At 37.7% G+C, this 18,967-nt stretch overlaps 1 protein-coding gene across 2 annotated transcripts in view; it reads left to right on the forward strand.

The window, feature by feature from the left end:
- Positions 1–18,967, forward strand: part of PLXDC2 (plexin domain containing 2) — a 421,899-nt gene that overhangs the window by 369,868 nt on the left and 33,064 nt on the right. For both annotated transcript variants that reach the window (XM_043883300.1, XM_043883301.1), the window contains exon 13: positions 13,010–13,170. In XM_043883300.1, coding sequence (XP_043739235.1) covers positions 13,010–13,170 — 161 coding nt within the window. The remainder of the gene's footprint in view (positions 1–13,009; positions 13,171–18,967) is intronic.

The following is an 18,967-nucleotide window of genomic DNA, read 5'->3' on the forward strand; positions in this document are numbered from 1 at the left end:
CAAAAGCTTGTTAGAAGAGTCACATTTTTGAGGAATCACCTAGCTGTATGTTTTTAGCTGGTGCAACTATTGGCTGCCTCCTTTGGCGTTTAATTAGTTGCTTCCAAATGACACTCACCACTCACCACCTAAATAGAAATGTAAATGCCTTCAAGATGGAAACTGGAAAAAATTATATTTAGGGCTGAAATAGGTCTGCGAGTTGAATCAATAGCAAAGTCTTTTAACTGAGAAGTGAAATCTTCAACCAGATTCAGCTCAATTTAGCAAATGGAGTTGTGCCATTCTGCTACACTGCAGATGTTAAAATTATATCAAGCTCTAAAATCCTGTGGTTGATTTTATTATTTAAATTTTTTGACTGAGATTGGGTACTGTGATAATAATACCAAAAGCTGCATTCTCTCTTGGTTCCTCTACAGATTCTACCTTCTGATAAAGTCATGTTTCTTTTTAAAAAACATATTTGAATGTAAGTTCTTAATTACTAATGATATTTAAAGCATGAGCACCCAAGACATCACTGGTGTGTCATGCAGGTGGCACTGTGTTCGTCATTTCTTCTCATTGGTAGGAAGTCTGCTAAACCTGGACTCTGAAAGGCTGTGTTCTTGAGTCGGAAAGTGGGGTCTTCATCAAAAGGATGCTGAAGTAACTACATTAAGCAGTTTGCAGAATGTGATCAAGTTAATTCTGGAGTACAGATCTGCAAGATGATTAATTTTAAAGAGTTAATACAGAAATATTACTTTGAATGAATTATGGAGTGGTCCGCCTAAATTCTGAATCTGTTGTGTTTAATCTCCTACTTGTGAACATATAAGGCTTTTTATCCAAAGATAAAATGTTAGAACATTATTCTGACTTATTCACTAGACTACTTCTAAGGTTATATTTTTATTACCTAGTGTATAGTGACAGATCAAGTGTCTAGTGTTTCATTTATCATTCAGTCAAATTATTTTTTGACTTTAATACATAAATCATCAAAGTCACCTATCTTTCACTTTTTTCTCCTACCTTCCCTTGCTATTTTTTTCATGTTTTTCTTTAACAGCGATCAGAGTCTTGTAAGCAAAGGGAAACTGTTATTACCTTTTGACAGACTATTGAGTATCTATCACTTACTGTTTCTAAAACTGTAAAAATATCTTGGCATTCGGTTTTATCTTTTGCTCTGTTTGACTACTTTTCATGAGCACTAACTCTATAAGAAAGTGTACAAGTGCCATAATAATGAACATTTCTTACACTTCAGAGTATTATTTTGAATGTCCCGTAAGGATTAAGAAATTCTCTTCTAAAATTTTGTTTAGAGTAGTGTTTTTCAACTTTTTATGTACATAAGAATCATCTGGTTATTCTCATTTTATTATTCTAGCTCCTAAGAACCCCAGTGCTCAGACTGTTCTCCATAACACTTAAATCTGAACCTCGGGATCTGGGATCTAAGCATCAATACTTTTTAAGCCCTCAGGCAATTCCCACATACAGTTCCATCAAGAACAAGTGGTCTGAGGCAATGCTTCATAAATATTAAGAAGCACTGGAGTCATCAGGAAAAGAGAGAATCTATGCAAATCTGAAATTCACTTGAGAAATACAAGCAAACTATACATTTAGGCATCATCAGCATATAATGATAGTTGAAATTATGAGTGAATGAGATCACAGAAGAATAATGTAAAAATGAAAAGTGCAAAGGACTAATGAGGGAAAACACACATGCATGCTACGTCACTTCAGTCGTGTCCAACTCTGTGTGACCCCATGGACTGCAGTCTGCCGGGCTCCTCTGTCCATGGGATTCTCCAGGCAAGAATACTGGAGTGGGTTGCTGTGCCCTCCTCCAGGGTATCTTCCTGACCCAGGGATCAAACTCACGTCTGTTATGGCTAACCTGCATTGACAGGCAGGTTCTTTACCACTAGCACCACCTGGGAAGCCCATGAGGGAACTCAGCAGTTGAGATTTTGGTGGGGGAAAAAAAACTCAAAGACAGCAAGACAATCAGAAGAATTTGGAATCACAGAAAACAAGAAGAAAATTTCAAGAAGCAAGTAGTGAACAATGCCAAAGACAAATGAAAAAAAAAAAATAGAAAAGTAACCATTGAATTAAATAGTAAGTTGACATTTGTTGACCTTGACCTGATAGTTCTATAGTCCACAGATGCACAGTCCCCAGAGAGAATCTGAGAAGTTGATGAGCAATAAGGAAATTGAAGTTAAATGGGACACACTGCTATTTAAAGAAGTTTGGTGAGAAGGGAAGTAGGATTCTGTTGTTTTTTTAGGAGTGTATTTATATGTTAGAGGTGTTGAGAAGAAAAAAGACATGAAGGAAAGGAGTTGAGAGATGACTGAAAATGAAGCAATATATGTGCAAACAGGGATGGGTTAGTCCACGTGGATGAGAGGAGATGGGTAAGAGGCAGAAGTTTAGGGAATTTCTCTGAGCTTGTTGTTTTCTCAGTGTGATAGGAGACGGCAATATGGCAAGAGTGAGTGGGAGAGGTCAGAGTATGGGGCCCAGGAGTTGAAATAATCCATAGAACATTTCTGAAGGAAAGGGAAAAGGGAACCTCCTATGTGTGTTTGAAGGGTGTGCTAATGTGAATTTGGAGCCTGCTGACCATGGTGACCATCCTTGTGCTTTGGTGACATCAACACTAAATGTTTTCATGTGTGCTTGAATCAATGCTTATTGATTCAAGGAATCATGGAATGTGGATTCCTTGAATCCATATGGAATATGAAATATGCTGATCTGGCTTAAGCAAGCAAAACAAGAAAAAGATATTTTCTCTGAGAGAAAAAATATGTTATTTTTAAAAAGACATAAAGCTTTAAAGACAGTATTTTAATCTGTTAGATGGGAAATTTAGTTTAATATTTTTAGCAGCTAGGTTTTCACTGGCTTACTGTTCCATTAAAACTAATTTTTGCTTGAATTTTATTCTGCATGGTCAAATAATACCATGCAAGATTTAAAATGTATCTTGGGTAGCAAGGACAGGCGTTAATTATTTAACACTAATTCATAACAGTAAGTACTGTGACCAAATGTTATTATTTCAGTTACAGTAGTGAATTAGCGACTAATTGGATCAAATTTCAATAAGTGATTTCAACATGTGTTAACATTATGCTCAGCAACTACTAAAGAAAAAAAATTTTTAATGTAGAGTTAAATTGAAATGGAATTCTAAGAAATATCTGTTTAACTTAAAGAAGGCACGAGAGGAGGAAAAAATGGACCACATAATGGATGGACACAAAGGAAACAAATAGCAAAATGGAAGACCAAATTCAGGCATACCAATAATTTTACTAAATGAGTCAGAAATTCTACTTCTATGTATTTATTCAAGAGAAAGCGTAGCCACAAAAATATTGTACAAGGATATTCATAGCAACTGTATTCATAATTGCCAGTAACTGAAACAATCCAGATGTTTGTCAAGAGAATGCACAAATATTTCATACAGTGGACTACTACTCAGCAGAAAAAAAGAACAAACTGCTGGTACATACAATAATATAAATAAAACTTTAAATCATTATTTTAGGTAAAAGAAGCAAGGTATGAAAGAGTACATATAGTATGATTTAATTTATGTGAAATTCAGTATAAATGAAACTAATCTACAGTAAGAGGAATCAGCACAGCGGTTTCCATGGCAGGGTAAGGTCAGGGTTGATTGGAATGGAATCAATCGATTGATTAACTGAAAATTTTCCAAAGGCATGGAAATAGTCTGTATGTTGGTTTGGCTGATGATTCCTTTGGTATATAAGATCTGTGCATTTCAAGGATGCAAATTTTACCTTAGTGGGAAAAAAAAAGTAAGAAAACAGAAATGTTGATGTGCTTCTCATGAAGTAGTTTTTTCTTAACTCTCATGAGTAAATTTTTCCAAGCTTCTTCAAATTCTCAACAAAAGAGAGCAAAAAGATTTATCCTTAACAAAGAAGCTTCTCTAATTAATGAGCATAAAATTTAACGCCTCTGATTACTTGATTCGTGGTTTATGTTAAATTGTTCTTAGAATCCTCCCATGTAGTTGCTAATAGTGATAAAATTATCTTGCAATTATTGGACCGTTACTGTACACCAGGCGTTCATCTAAGGGTTTTGCATGTTGATCTCATTTAATGCTTAGAGTACCCCATGAAGAAAGTCATACTGTAATCCTATTTTACGCACGAAATATCAGAAGGACAGGGATTTAAGTAATCTGTCTGGGGCCCCTAATCTGTAAGGGATATAGCCCGGCTGCAGCACCAAACACTGCCGTCGGAGCATGCGCTCTGCTCCCCACAGCCATCCTGCAACCTGGGAGGGCTTCTCCAGCTGTGGCGCTGAATGTGGGGGAAGAATCCCCTTCACCCTGTACCTATCGGGGTGAAAAGACAGAGGTGTGTCCAAACCCCTGAGCTAACCTGAGCCTTAGCACCTGCACGCCTCTCAGTCACGGCTGTACTCCCAGGCCAGTATGAAGCCTTCTTGAAATTATTCATGGAAATAGGATCCTTTCTCTTGCTGAAGCTTGAATGCATGTTGAATGAAAGCATGGACAGTGTGTAGCCACTGGCTTGCCACTCTCCCTCTATTAAAGCCACGCAGGATCTCAGCAAGCACAGACAGCTCCAGGTGCCAGTTCATGGTCAGAATGAGCCCCGTGGGTCCTCTGAGCCCATCCCTCAACGGGTTAAGAGCCCAGATGACTGTAAGATTCACAGTACTGCTTTGTACCACGTGTGGGGCCAGTTCACAAAGCTGATTTGATGGAAAGGTGAGGCTGAGAATAGTGCTCACCTCCAGGCCTAACCATATTCTATCCCACATTCAACGTGTGGAGCTCTGTATTCCAGGAAAGTTGATATTTCAGCACCTAAGGGGAAGACAGTCATGATAAACACATTTTTTTAGCATCCTTCTTCCCAAGCAGGCCAGCTGAATCTGCCCCCATTAAAGGCATTATCTGAGCCGTGTTTTGACAGTTCTGATGTGAAACAGTGAACTATACTTACCCTTCAAATCTGGTCCTCAGTAGTTCCAGTTTTTTCTTTCCACCCTTGATATATGTTTATAGTTTTATTTATATCATATTTTATTATGATATATGTTTATAGTTTTATAGCCTGTCTTATTAGTTCTGGTAATACAAATTAAAATGCACTTCGAAGCTCTACCCAAGTTTATTTTTTTCCAGTTTCCGATTCTATCTTTTTGAGATACATAGCACATTCATTTAGTCCTGCCCATTTACCCTCCTGGGAGATTCTATACATCAACCACAACAAATAGCAAAAAGTTGTGTGGTTGTTAACATCAAGGGCTAATGTTCAATCCTGAGGTACCCACAAGGGCCAAATTGACATCTCCAGCAACTAAATTAATCCATGCTTTCATAGGAAGCACATAGGTTCTCATTAATTGTAAATATAAACTCAGGTGCCAAAGAACTTGAGACTGCCTTAATATTTAGCAGTTTTCAAAAGAAGCTCTCCATAAGGTTAATTTTGTTTAGACAGCCTACCAAACCATAGCAGCTGGGCTTTTGTTTTTCAGATACTCTCTGCAGATTCTATGTAACATGGCCATGTCCCAGTTACTGCTGGAGTCTGGGGAGAGGCAGGTAAACTCTCAAGGAGCTTGGTGGTTTGTTTTCCTTCAAACTGGTAGACAGTGAAAGTACATGGAGATTGATCTTGATCTTTCCACTGGAAAGCTATTCACTGAGACATCCTTGCTTTATCCAGCATGCACTTAAGCTTCCCATTTCCATGAATAATTTCAAGAAAGCCTCATATTGACTTGGTAAGACAGCCATGATTAAAAGAAATGGCAATAGCAAGGGTTCACATTAGCTAAGTGGTTTGGACACACATCTATCTCTCCACACTGACGGGAGCAAGGTGAAAAGGTTCCTTCTCTATGTTCAGAAAACATGATCGATTTGATAGGAAAGCAAACATTTATTGCATTTGTATATTCGTTCATATGTTTGTATATAAATGAACTGTTTTCATATAAGTGACTTCATTCAAATAGACAGGATTAAATGGCATGAAGAGTCACTCTCTTCTGTACCCCCAGATCTTGAAAGTATACTGTCAACCTCTTCTTTGGTATTCCATTGTAATTGTGAATATATTTTTCATATATATTTAATATATGTTTACTATTTAGATGGGAAACTTAAGTACTAAGATTTCTGTGGGTTATTTTATAGAAATAGAGATGCATTTTTAGCAAACGATTTTTAAATATACTTTTAAATAAAGAAGCAAGACAAATTGATATAGAAAGCTGATGTTAGGGAAACTTTAAAAGTTAGATCTTATAAAGATCTTGGTTGCTGAAAATATTAAAGACACGGGTGAATCATTACAAAACATAGCACATACAAATAAGAAATGAAAACCAGAATGCATCATTACAAGGATTTGCTTTTGGTGTTACGGTAGCTATAAATATGGCGAATCCCCTCTTTTTGATGCTCACACACATAACATGCACAAAAGCACTAATCACATAACAAGGCTAGTAGCAGACTGGGTGGTGACTACTCTCCAAATTCCCTCATGTTGATGGAATCAAGCATTTCTTTTAATATGATTTCACGGAAATTTTATTTAGCCTTATTTTCCTGAGATAAAAGGTAGCGGATTATTGTTTAAAAAGGATTGTCATACCGTAAGCTCTTTTAAGCCAGAACATTTTATATGTTTCCCCGGATGAAATTTCACAGCTGCTCTGTAGTAGCACAGGCTGCAGATGAGAAGCTGGGCCAGCTGCCCCTGCCAGAATATTTTTCTCACCACACATAATGCACTTAGCTGTGTTTTGTGCACCATTTTAATATCTTTTCACAGTACTTACTCAAATCCCTCCTAGGGAGATGTCATCATGTGAATTATGAATGAATGTAGGGTCACAGTGATTCGTACTGTGGATTAAGTATGGCTCATATAATAGTTTCAAGGAACCCTAATACCCAAATAATATTGACAGATTGATAAGCATCCAAAAGAAAAAATAGGAACACCATGATTAAGAAAATGAAAGAACAAAGAGAATTATGAGAAATAAGAAGATACGTAAAATACCCAGAGAAACTCTAAATGAAGTCAAGGTCATATCATGTCTGTAGAAAATTAAAAGTGTCATGAAGGAAATTATGTGAGCTACAAAATGACATCAGTTGCAAGGGAAACTTCGAAAGGAAAAGTCAATTTAGTGAAATTTTTTCTTTTACTTGATTTTCTGCTGTTACATTTGGTAGCTCATAAATGGGTTCAATAATATTCCACAGGGAGACTCGTGTGTTTTCAATCCAAAAATGCAACACTAACATTTTTCTTTTTTTTTTTTATTTATTTATTTATTTATTTTATTTATTTAATTTTTTTTTCCCAGTGGGTTTGTCATACAATGATATGAATCAGCCATGGATTTACATGTATTCCCAATCCCGATCCCCCCTCCCACCTCCCTCTCCACCCGATTCCTCTGGGTCTTCCCAGTGCACCAGGCCGGAGCACTTGTCTCATGCATCCCACCTGGGCTGGTGATCTGTTTCACCATAGATAGTATACATGCTGTTCTTTTGAAATATCCCACCCTCACCTTCTCCCACAGAGTTCAAAAGTCTGTTCTGTATTTCTGTGTCTCTTTTTCTGTTTTGCATATAGGGTTATCGTTATCACCTTTCTAGTTCAACTTCATTCTGAATTGTTAAGAAAGAACACTTGACATCACCTGTATAAGATTTATGGATTTTTAAAATAAATTCATGCAAGACTTTGCCCAAAGCCTCTTGGTCCCCCAAAAGACGTTATATATTGTGGAATTTATGGGTTTTTTTTAAGCCAAGAGAATAGTTAGATTTAGAACTAACTCTTTAAAGTGAATAAAATTTCAGACAAGGAGTGTTTCTATTTTAGTTTTACTTTATTGCTGGACTTTAGTTACTGACAAGATTTAAAAGTGGGTATGGTCATTTCAGCAGTGTATTAAAACCTCTAATGTATTCAAGAATTGTACTTCTAAATTTCATTATCAATACTACATACATATAAATACTTAAAAAAAAATAACAGATACAAAGACCAAGGAGACATAGAGGTCTAAAATTAAATGCTACACCTTGAAGAAACAAAAGGTCAATTTTTTTTCCTTCTTTCCTCCTATCGTCTTTCTTCTACTTTTTTCATCTTATCTTTTATCAATAATTTATGAACTTTTCTTGGAGTGCAGAAAATTAAACACATTTACATGAGGTCCTAGATATTTTCAGTATGTGCTTAATGCCTTTTAAAAATCTGTCATCTTTGCTATCATGGTAGCTATAAAACTTACCCAAAGATAGTATAATGCTTTGATTGATTTGACAGTTCTCAAAGTCCTCTCTGTGTCTAAATATTGATCTGTGTTTTATAAAGTTCTAAAAGTTAGAAACTCATAAGAACTGATAGGTCACTCTGTGGATCAGATGGGAGTGTATTATCTTTGATACTATTGATTTTCTGTGCTTCATTTATGTTTTAAAGTATGTCTCCAAGAGAGCAGAAAAAAAGGCTTTGATTTGGTAGGCTTTTCAGATATATTTATATATTTCCTCTTTTATTTTTTGGCTCTGAGGCTCCCTTTGGGGGGTCTTATTGTCTCTTATCATTAACTCATCATATTTAAATATACAGTGTAAAGGTAAACAAGCTAAAGACTTGAATTGTCCTCTATGTGATACTGTGTGTGTGTATGAGGGTAATTCTTTGACTTTTGTTCACTTTGGGACATAAATGAAAGAGCATAAGATATTTCCAAGAATAGAAAAAGAACTTGGTTTTCAGGCTAGATTCCTCCTGACCTCTTTGAATATTCCCCCAACTCATATAGACTCTGACGAACTTCAGAAGTTTGTACCTGATACAGGTTCAGAGTCTTCTTCGACCTACTTCTTTCTGCCAATTTCTAAGAACAATCAGTTGAACCTCAGGAATGAATATTGTCAGAGATAACATCTTTGTTCATTGTCTTTTCTGAGGAATGAAATCAATTTATTTGAGCAGTCTGCCCCTGAGGTGAACGAACTAAATTTCAATTATGGAAATTACTAGCACTTGCTTAAACATTTTAAATTTCAACTTGTGTTTGAGTTGATCGTGATTTTTACCACAGAGGGTTCTCTGTGTTGTTTGCAGTTCCCCATAAGTGTGTAATGGAGAAGGCAATGGCACCCCACTCCAGTACTCTTGCCTGGAAAATCCCATGGACGGAGGAGCCTGGTGGGCTGCAGTCCGTGGATCGCTAAGAGTTGGACACGACTGAGCGACTTCACTTTCACTTTTCACTTTCATGTATTGGAGAAGGAAATGGCAGCCCACTATAGTGTTCTTGCCTGGAGAATCCCAGGGACGGGGGAGCTTGGTGGGCTGCCGTCTGTGGGGTAGCACAGAGTCGGACACGACTGAAGCCACTTAGCAGCAACAGCAGCAGCATAAGTATGTAAATCCTATTCCATTTAATTGAAAAGTGGTATCAAACTGAAAACCAAATAATTTTGAAATAATTTGAAATCAAAGCACATCAATGATATATTCACTTTATCTCCAGATTTAATGTTCCTTAATGTGCCATCATAATACTTGTTTAATAAAGAAAGCAGCTAGAATAGAGATGCAGAAAGCTTGGCTAAATAGTGAGAGCAGAAAAGTAAGTTCTCCAGAAATATGAGTACAATTTTTGCCACTTCATTTTGATTTTTTGTGAAGTATTTAGAAATAGCATAGGCTTGGGACACCAAGATAGCTCTGTAGTATTTTGAAATTTGCTACATTTCTCCCTAAATGATTTGTTCTAATTATGACACGTCTTAAAGTCATGTGCACATTCATGGTTCTTACTGGTTAGTAATATTTTGAAAATCCATGAAGATTGTTTATTTTGTTAAAATTATCATCCAAAAATGTTATAAAGTGCTTATTGGCTTGTAACAAACTACATTCTGTACAGGTTTCATCAGATATGAAATGGTGTCTTAACATCCAAACCAGCACTGTAAAGAAGAATTTGTAAAGGAGGATATTATAAGTAGCCATTATTAGAAATATAGATTAATAATCATTGTGAGTGTAAGCATTTATGCCTAAATAAAAATAGTGGATTTCAAGGAATATATGATTATGATTTTTTATTCTAAAGATTGGCAACATATGGCCTGCAAGTCATAGTTTTATTGAGAAGAACTGCTGAGGTCTTGAGTGAAACATGTCCCTAGCTCTCCTCTTCCTTTCTTAGACAACTGCCCCTTGCCTGCTGCCTTCTCAACAGACTCTCTGGGTCTCTGGCCCACTTGAGAAATCACAGTCCAAGGTCAAGTCACAGGTGCCTTTTCCTTCCCTTCCCCATCTTCACATACACACACACACACACACACACACACACACACACACACACACACACACACACAATGAGACCAGACTTCATGATGCTTCTGAAAGATTACTAATCCCAGAAAAAGATCCAGATGCTGTTTGGATAGATGGATGCATGAATGAAAAGAGTGAGAGATGGAGAATGTGTGCATGCATGCATGAATGGAAGAAGAGATAAATGGATGGAAAGATGCATGAATGGAAGGAGGGATAGATGGATGGGTGGAAGGATGGATGGATAAATGGATGGATGGATAGATGGATGGATGGATGGGTAGTTGGATGGAATTATACATGAGATTTGAATAAACATTCAAGGCTTCCTTTCATGACTCTAGCAGATATTTTTGCCACATATTCTCCAAAGCAACATTTTAAATTAATCCTATTTTTCCATGAAAGCGATCTGTTACCCTCTTTTAAAAATAAGAAAAAAAAGTCAAGTGTACAAAATGCAAGAATACAAGCATATTTAACAATGAAGCCAGACTCTTAAAAGTAACAAATGTTAAGGGCAAAAACATAGTTTATACAGTGTCCTGAATCTGACAGTGTAATTTGCCTCAATCAGCCTCATATAAAATATAATAATGTAATAACTACATCAGTTAAGTACTTATTATATGCCAGGTGCGTTCTCATGTACTTAATATGTATGAGATGTTTGATTTTTCACAGCAACCCTATGGCGTAGTTACTGTTATTGACCACATGGAGAGAGGGCCTAACCAAAGACTAGACAGGCTGCATGAGAAGCAGGGGTGTAGCTGCCTGCCCCATGGCTGAGCAGCCAAGGATAGGTAGTTACTACTGTCCTAAGCACTGAAATTGCTTTGAATTAACCACGACATGCAGTGTGAGCCTTCTTGCTGGAAGTTACAAGCCTTCAATAGAGTCCAGAGTTGTCAGATTCTGCCAGTGGAATTGTTGTCAATGTGAGAAGACATTCCTGATACTTCCTCTACCATCTCCCAGAATCCTCTGAAAATGAACTTTTTCATAATGAATTACCCTAAATTTTACATTCCGTGACTAATGAATTCTGTTTTGTAAGGGAAAGCTTTGGGAATTCAGGCTTTATCAGATGTGGAGTGCTGTGCTGTGCTTAGTCGCTCTGTCGTGTCTGACTGTCTGTGACCCCATGCACTGTAGCCCCCCAGGCTCCTCTGTCCATGGGGATTCTCCAGGCAAGAATACTGGGGTGGGTTGCCATGCCCTTCCGGGGATCTTCCCAACCCCGGGACCGAATCCAGGTCTCCCACATGGCAGGCAGTTTCTTTACCACCTGAGCCACGAGGGAAGCCCATTAGACGTGGAGAAGGATTACTGAACTATGGGTCTCACGCAAAGAATAAACAAATAATAGCACAAAACTTGAAAGCATGGATGGGAAGAATTGGGAGTTCATATTTCTCTTCTCCATTTGTAATTTTGTTTTCTTGTATTTACCACACATTCTGATAGGTAGTCACATCTGGTTTTTTCTACTCACAAAAATTATGATAAAAGAAATAAATCAGTGCTTATTAAGTGAGGTTTAATAGACCAAAAAGTGTTTAAAACATAGATGCAAAAGTTGGAAATAACAAAGAGGTAAATTGCTAATGAAAGGATTTGGAATCACTGTTCTAGAACTTCTGAGTCTTAAAGAATTTTCTAATGATTCAAAAATACCCATCATATTATGTAATAAGGTACAATTTCCTGCTGCACATAATTTAAGACTATCTCCTCTAAATGCCTGAGTAGACATCAAATATTATAGAATCTTAGAACAAGAGAAGACTTTAGAGATTGGTTTTATTTGGTTGGTTGGCTTGGCTAGGCTAATTATTGCTTTCAAAATTTAATTTCTCCTTTTTCCTTACTCTCTGAAATGGATATTACAATGAAGAGTATCTTAGTGAAGTTACAGAAAATGATATTAGTCTGTGGCATAGTAGAATATTCTCATATGCTGTGTTCCCTTTAGATAGTGATAAACTATTTGCGGGTCATTTAGCATCCATCTGTTACACTTTTATAGAGCATTTCAGTTTAAAACAGATTTTAAAAATTATCCTTTGAACTCATGCACAGACTTTCTCAAAATGCCTGTGTAGCCCACCAAAAGATGTTTGGTACTCTTCAGTTCAAATTTTCCAAAAGAAAATGAAAGAGGAGATTTCAAAAAGTAATCAATTTTTCCATAGGTAACAGTGCCAGTGGTTTAATGAGAAAGATCAAAGTTAAATTTATTATACAGTTAATTAGAGTTTTAGATTTTCCCCAGTACTTTTAGAATAAAGGCTATTAATTTTGCCTTATTCAACAGAATAAAGACTATTGAACCATAAATTAAAACATAGTTATAAATGTGCTTTTAATCATTAAGAGTATGGGTTTTTTCATTTGCCAAGGAAAGAGCATCTAACTTCTAAAATTGGTGTTGCGGAAAAGTCGTTCAGAAAGTTAAAAAAAAAACTTTCACTGGTACTTTATTAAGAATATGAATGTCCCCCTCAATGAAAACGCAGCTCTGCGAGTGCACCCCTGAATGTCTGACAGCTGTCCTGTCCTTCCAGCCTCTACGGATGACAGTGCAGCCGAGAAGAAAGGAGGAGCCCTTCACGCCGGTCTCATCGTCGGGATTCTCATCCTGGTCCTCATCATAGCCGCCGCCATCCTTGTGACAGTCTACATGTATCACCACCCGACGTCAGCAGCCAGTATCTTCTTTATTGAGGTAAGTGTCAACTACAGTACATGAAAACCTTGCCAACTGATGAACTGTAGCCATTTGCTAACACCACCTGCATTTAATATTTAGCATATTTCTCCACTTTGCACTTGGGAGCTGGCTGCTTTCACACACACACACACACACACGCACGCACGCACACATGTATTGACGGATGGCTTTCATGTGCTGAATTCAGTTACCTTATCTCAGGAGCTTTTAAAGAAATAAGCCATCTTGCCTTTTTCAGACCTAAAAGAAAATAGAAACCATATTTTTTGTCCCGTTATAGCAAGTATGTGAACCAGCTGTTCTTCTGATCCTGAAAGGAATGCACCATGTGCCACAGGCTGAAGGACTTAGCTTAAATCAACTAATCGATAAATACTAATTGAGTATTGGCTGGATTCATAATACAGTATGGTGGGCCTGCTCTTAAAATGCTCACAAACCATTTAGGAAAAATTAGATTTTCCTGCAAAATAACGGTTATAACAATAAGATAATGGTATGTGCCATTGGCATTTTGTGTGAGCACATGTGTTTTTATACATTTATCAATACATATAAATGCACATGCATGTACATACACTCATTCAAACACAATGAGAGCACCAAGCCAAATGAGTGTTGTGTTTGCATGTACAATATGCCAGTGCCCAAGACAGTAGGTGGGAGGAACAGCAGCAGTGTACAAAGGGCCAGAGCCGAGCCCTGGTGTCCAGAAGACCTGAGACTGGGAAGCCTGGGGGCCACAGGATAAGGTCAGTGTGACCAAGTCACCTTCTGTCTCTCAGACAACTGGGCTTCCTGGTCCCCCTGTGTGCATGGCTTTCATCCCCACATCATGGAGCCACACTCCTCTTCAACACAACATAAATGCTAGAGCAGTGAAGGAAACCTCCCTCAGAGCTTCCAACTTGAAAAGTTTAGATCTTCTCCAGTTCACCAGGTGATATACAGACAGTTACTTAGAATTTTATTCACATGTTAAGTGAGAAATTGTGATGACCTTTAAACTGCAAATTTACCTTTGGCCTCTGTAACAGTGGGAAGTGAATGCAAATCAATTAAATAATTGTTCAGAAGTCCTCTATGACTCTCAGCTGTCTGTGGAGTAAAGTGCAGCCTTCTTAGATCTCCTTCAAGATCTTGGCTGTTTCTATCTTGTCTGTCATTTCAATTTTTATCCCATAGCGCCTCAACTTGGAATTCATGTTAGTCGCTCAGTCATGTCTGATTCTTTGCCACCTATGGACTGTAACCCACCAGGCTCCTCTATCCATGGAACTCTCCAGGCAAGAATACTGGAGTGGGCTGCCATTCCGTTCTCTAGGGGATCTTCCAGACCCAGGAATCGAACCCAGGTCTCCGGCATTGCAGGCAGATTCTTTACCATCTGAGCCACCTTCAACATGGAGTTCAGTACCATCCAATTCACTCCATGTTCTTCTCCACACTCACCCCAAATTCTCTGTGCCACCAAGACATTGCTGGTTCTGTTCCTTCCACCTACAAAGTCCCCTCTTCCACCTGAGTCTTTGAATTCTGGATCCCGATAGCCTTCGACACCATGTACCCTGTAAGCTTTCCTTACCATCGCTCTGCCAGGACAGCCACACGTATTCTCTCTTTCCTCTGAAATTCTATCCATAGTAATACATCTATATATTCCTCTGGCATTTACCTTTCTGTTTTGCATTAAAGTTAAATATATAGGTGATTTATTCCACCCTGAAGACTTATAACTTCCTCTAGATTTCAATTAAATAACTGAAATCTCTTTCAAATAAGGGTATTCTATAAGTACTTTCTAGAAAAAAGGTAAATATCCTAGGACATTTCAAACTTCCACTAAATTTTCACACACAATGTCTTCCAAAATTGGCATTTTCATTTAAAGTGATAATTTAATGACTTACCGAAGTGGGAAAATCATTGCCTTCTCCAGGGGATCTTCCTGACCCAGGAATCAAACCTAGGTCTCCCTTATTGCAAGCAGATTCTTAACCGTCTGAGCCACCAGGAAAGCCCAAAGTCATAATAATTGTGTAATGATGAGGCATTGTGGTTAGTTGGAAAACTCATACTAAGTCTTGTTAATGTGCTTCCACCTTAGTTCTGATGGAAGAAAGGTCATTTCCCAAAGTCATGACTGCTTTACTCCGAAGGCTGACAGGTGACAAGCTGTAAATCTTCAGTGACTAACCAGACACCAGGCTGCTGCCATAACTCTCACGTGTTTAAGCCTTTTAACACACTGGGTCCTACACCCTCATAACACACAGGAAGAGACTGAGGTCCAGAGTGGTGGATCGCCTTCCCCAAGATCAGAGAGCCACGGTTCTAGGAAGAATCCTCATCTTTCCATACCTAATCCTCAGGTTCCCAGCTTCTCTTCTCTTTGCCTTTTTTCTTGCCATTGAGTCAATTGCCAATAATTCTGCCTCCATCATTGGCTCTTTGACACCCTGCCGTCCTCAGCAGCTCACAGCGGCTGGTCGGCAGATGATTTTTGAAGATAATCATCATAACTGTACTATTATTAAAGCTGACCCATGTCTGCAAAATCAAAACACAAATGCATGATGACTGCACAGTTTTACTGACATGCCAGACCTATGAATTCAAAGATTTGAATTACTAACTAAATTAGAGCTATTGGTGCATGAAGAGATTGTGTTTATCAATATTGTCTCAGTTGCTTTTCATCTTCTATATTATATTACTGTCTGCTTTTTAGGCGAATTTGATGTGCTTTTTTTCCCATTAAGAAAGTTTTACCTCTTCATTCTCAAAAAAAAAAAATGTGGAAACATAAAAACAAAAAATAAAGTCACTTAGAGTCCTAATGTACAGAACTAATCACTGTAACTGTGTGTTTTTCTGTAATTTTTACATGCATAACTTGGTGTCTGCCCATTTAGTATAATTGTGATTTCACTGAAATGCAAATTTATACTTTTTATTTTTGAAACATCATTCTGATGGCTGTATGCTATTGCATTCAACATTCATTCAACAGCTTTACGTTGATTGTCCAATATGCTGTGAAGAGGTGTTCAGAAACACCAAGGGCCTAACATTGTTCACGATGCCTTGAAGTAAAAAGAACCTTATTTCACCCAATTTGACTGTGCATTAGTTTTCTATTGCTGCTATAACAAATTACCATGAACCTGGTAGCTTAAAATAACACACACTCTCTTACAGTTCTGAAGGTCAGAAATCCAAACTCAGTCTCACTGGGCTAAAGTCAAGGTGTTGGTGGAACTGACTCCTTCTAGAGGCTTCAGGAAGAATCATTTCCTTACCATTTTCAATTGCTAGAGACTTCATGCATTTCTTGGCTCCCGGCCCCTTCTTCCTATCATCCCATCTCTGCTTCTGTCATCACACCGTCTACTACTAACTCCAACCCCTACCACCTTCTCGTAAGGCCCCTTGTGATCCCAGATAACCTCCCCAGGTCACGGGTCTTAGTTTAATCACATCTACAAAGTCTGTTCCGCCTATCTGGTGGTTGACCAGTTTTTGCAATTAGGACATGGACATCACTGGGAAGCCATTATTCTGCCTACCACAGACTGAAGCAAGTGTGAGCTGCATCACACACTCCCCATTACACTGTGACATGCCCTTGACTTTAAGACACATCCCAATGTCCATGATGTTAAAATGGGACCCAGTATGTTTCTTGGGTGTTTCACCACGAAATTCAGACTGCATTAAACATTTACAGAAATTAGTTTCCATGCTAAAAAATAAGTGTATGCTGTGATGATTTTTTTTTTCTATTTATTTATTTATTTATTTTTAACACCAGAAACAGTTTATATTAGGATATAGCCAATTAACAATATTGTGATAGTTTCAGATGAAATACATGCACAAGTATCCATTCTCCGTCAAACTCCCTTCCCATCCAGGCTGGCACATAACATTGAGCAGAGTTCCATGTGCTATACAATAGCTTTCTTTTGGTTATCCATTTTAAATATAGCAGTGTGTACATAACCTTCCCAAAGTCCTTAACTACCCCTTTTCCCCACTGGCAGCCATGAGTTTGTTTTCTAAGTCTGTGAGTCTCTTTCTGTTTTTTAAGTAAGTTCATGTGTATCATTTCTTTGTAGATTCCACATATAAAGGATGTCATATGATATTTCTGCTTCCCTGTCTGACTTACTTCCCCCGTATGACAATTTAATACGTTGGCCCTTAAGTGGATAGGCCACAGTTTATGCAGCCATATTGTATTCTGATGCAGTTGGAGTTCTTACCATTGTTTGCTCTTATAATTGGCCCCATGAACATGATAATGAACATGAACATGATAATGATAACAGTGAACATGTATTAAATTCACTGGTGAAAGTGATTTGTATTTATTACCTCATTTAGTGCCTCACAGAGAACTGTGAGGCACTAAAATGATCTCCATGTCATAGATGAGGAAGATAAGGCACAGAATTTAAGCAGCTTGCTCAGTATCATGTATTCAGTCAGTGGTGGAGTCAGGGTTTCAGCCCAGGCTCTCCAGAATCCTGCCCTTAACCTCTCGGCTATGCTGCCTCTCTGTTAAAGGGACTTGCTTCACACGCTGTGTGTAGCCATCTAGGAAGATGTGTGCATGTGTGCTAAGTTGCTTAGTCATGTCTGACTCTTTGCAACCCTATGGACTGTAGCCCACCAGGCTTCTCTGTCCATGGGATTCTCCAAGTTAGATTACTGAAATGTGTTGACATGCCCTCCTCCAGGGGATCTTCCCAATTCAGGGTTCAAACCCACGTCTCTTATGTCTCCTGCCTTGACAGGCAGGCTCTTTACCATTAGCACCAGCTGAGAAGCCCAGGAAGATGTGTATCTAAAGACATACATTATGTTCCTAGAACAGTTTCCCCAAAGTATGATCTCATGAAAGAAAGAAACATCTTAAAGGCACTTAACAAATATTGCCAAAATCATTACCCAAAGACGTACACCACTTTATGTAGCTGTCCTTGCTATTCTTTTTTTAGTGAAGATAATATTGACAGTAGCTGTTATATTTGTATTATGTTCTTGCAGAAAAGATGCACCAATTATTATACATAAGTTTTGTGGATGCAAACACTCTTCCTCACATGTTACCTGGACTTTAGCTTTTAAACTTTTTCTTATAGAAAGAGAATGGAATAAAACAAGGATTAAATTCTAGAAATTCACTGTTATATGGAATGCTCAGTGATTATGACTCAATGATTAAAATCAAGAGAAAAGTAGTTGGGAATCAGGAAGTCTTGATGATAAACCAAAATCATGACTTCATATATTGTGTAACTAAATAATAACTGAGCTGTTTACACCTCGTGTCTTAGAGGATCGGGGCTAAGAGTTCCATTCTCCTGAGACAGTCACTCTTTACTCATTTGGCAGAATAGTCTATTTTTCATAAACTTATCTTTTATATTTCTCTGTTCATCCTCTTCAGGTCTTAAACTGAGCATTCTCTTTTGATTTTTTACTAGATGGCTTTCATTTGTGTTGTCCTATCTGGCTTCTCTCAGTAACTTTCAAAAAGATACTTGAGTTTGACTAAAACCTATCTCATTATACAATAACATGCTTAAAAACCTTTTTTTGAAATCAGGTTCATTATATTGAAATAAAATAGCAGAGAACAAATATTCAAATAAGCACATGTTCCTTAATTTTTAATAGATTTTCATGAAGCTACTATTTCTTTGGAAGAATTAAAATGCCTTGGGTTCTACATGAAATTTAATATTTGCTGAACATTTCTAGGCATAGATTTTGTGATTTA

Source organism: Cervus elaphus, chromosome 23 (genome assembly GCF_910594005.1).
Source record: "Cervus elaphus chromosome 23, mCerEla1.1, whole genome shotgun sequence".
Lineage (NCBI taxonomy): Eukaryota > Metazoa > Chordata > Mammalia > Artiodactyla > Cervidae > Cervus > Cervus elaphus.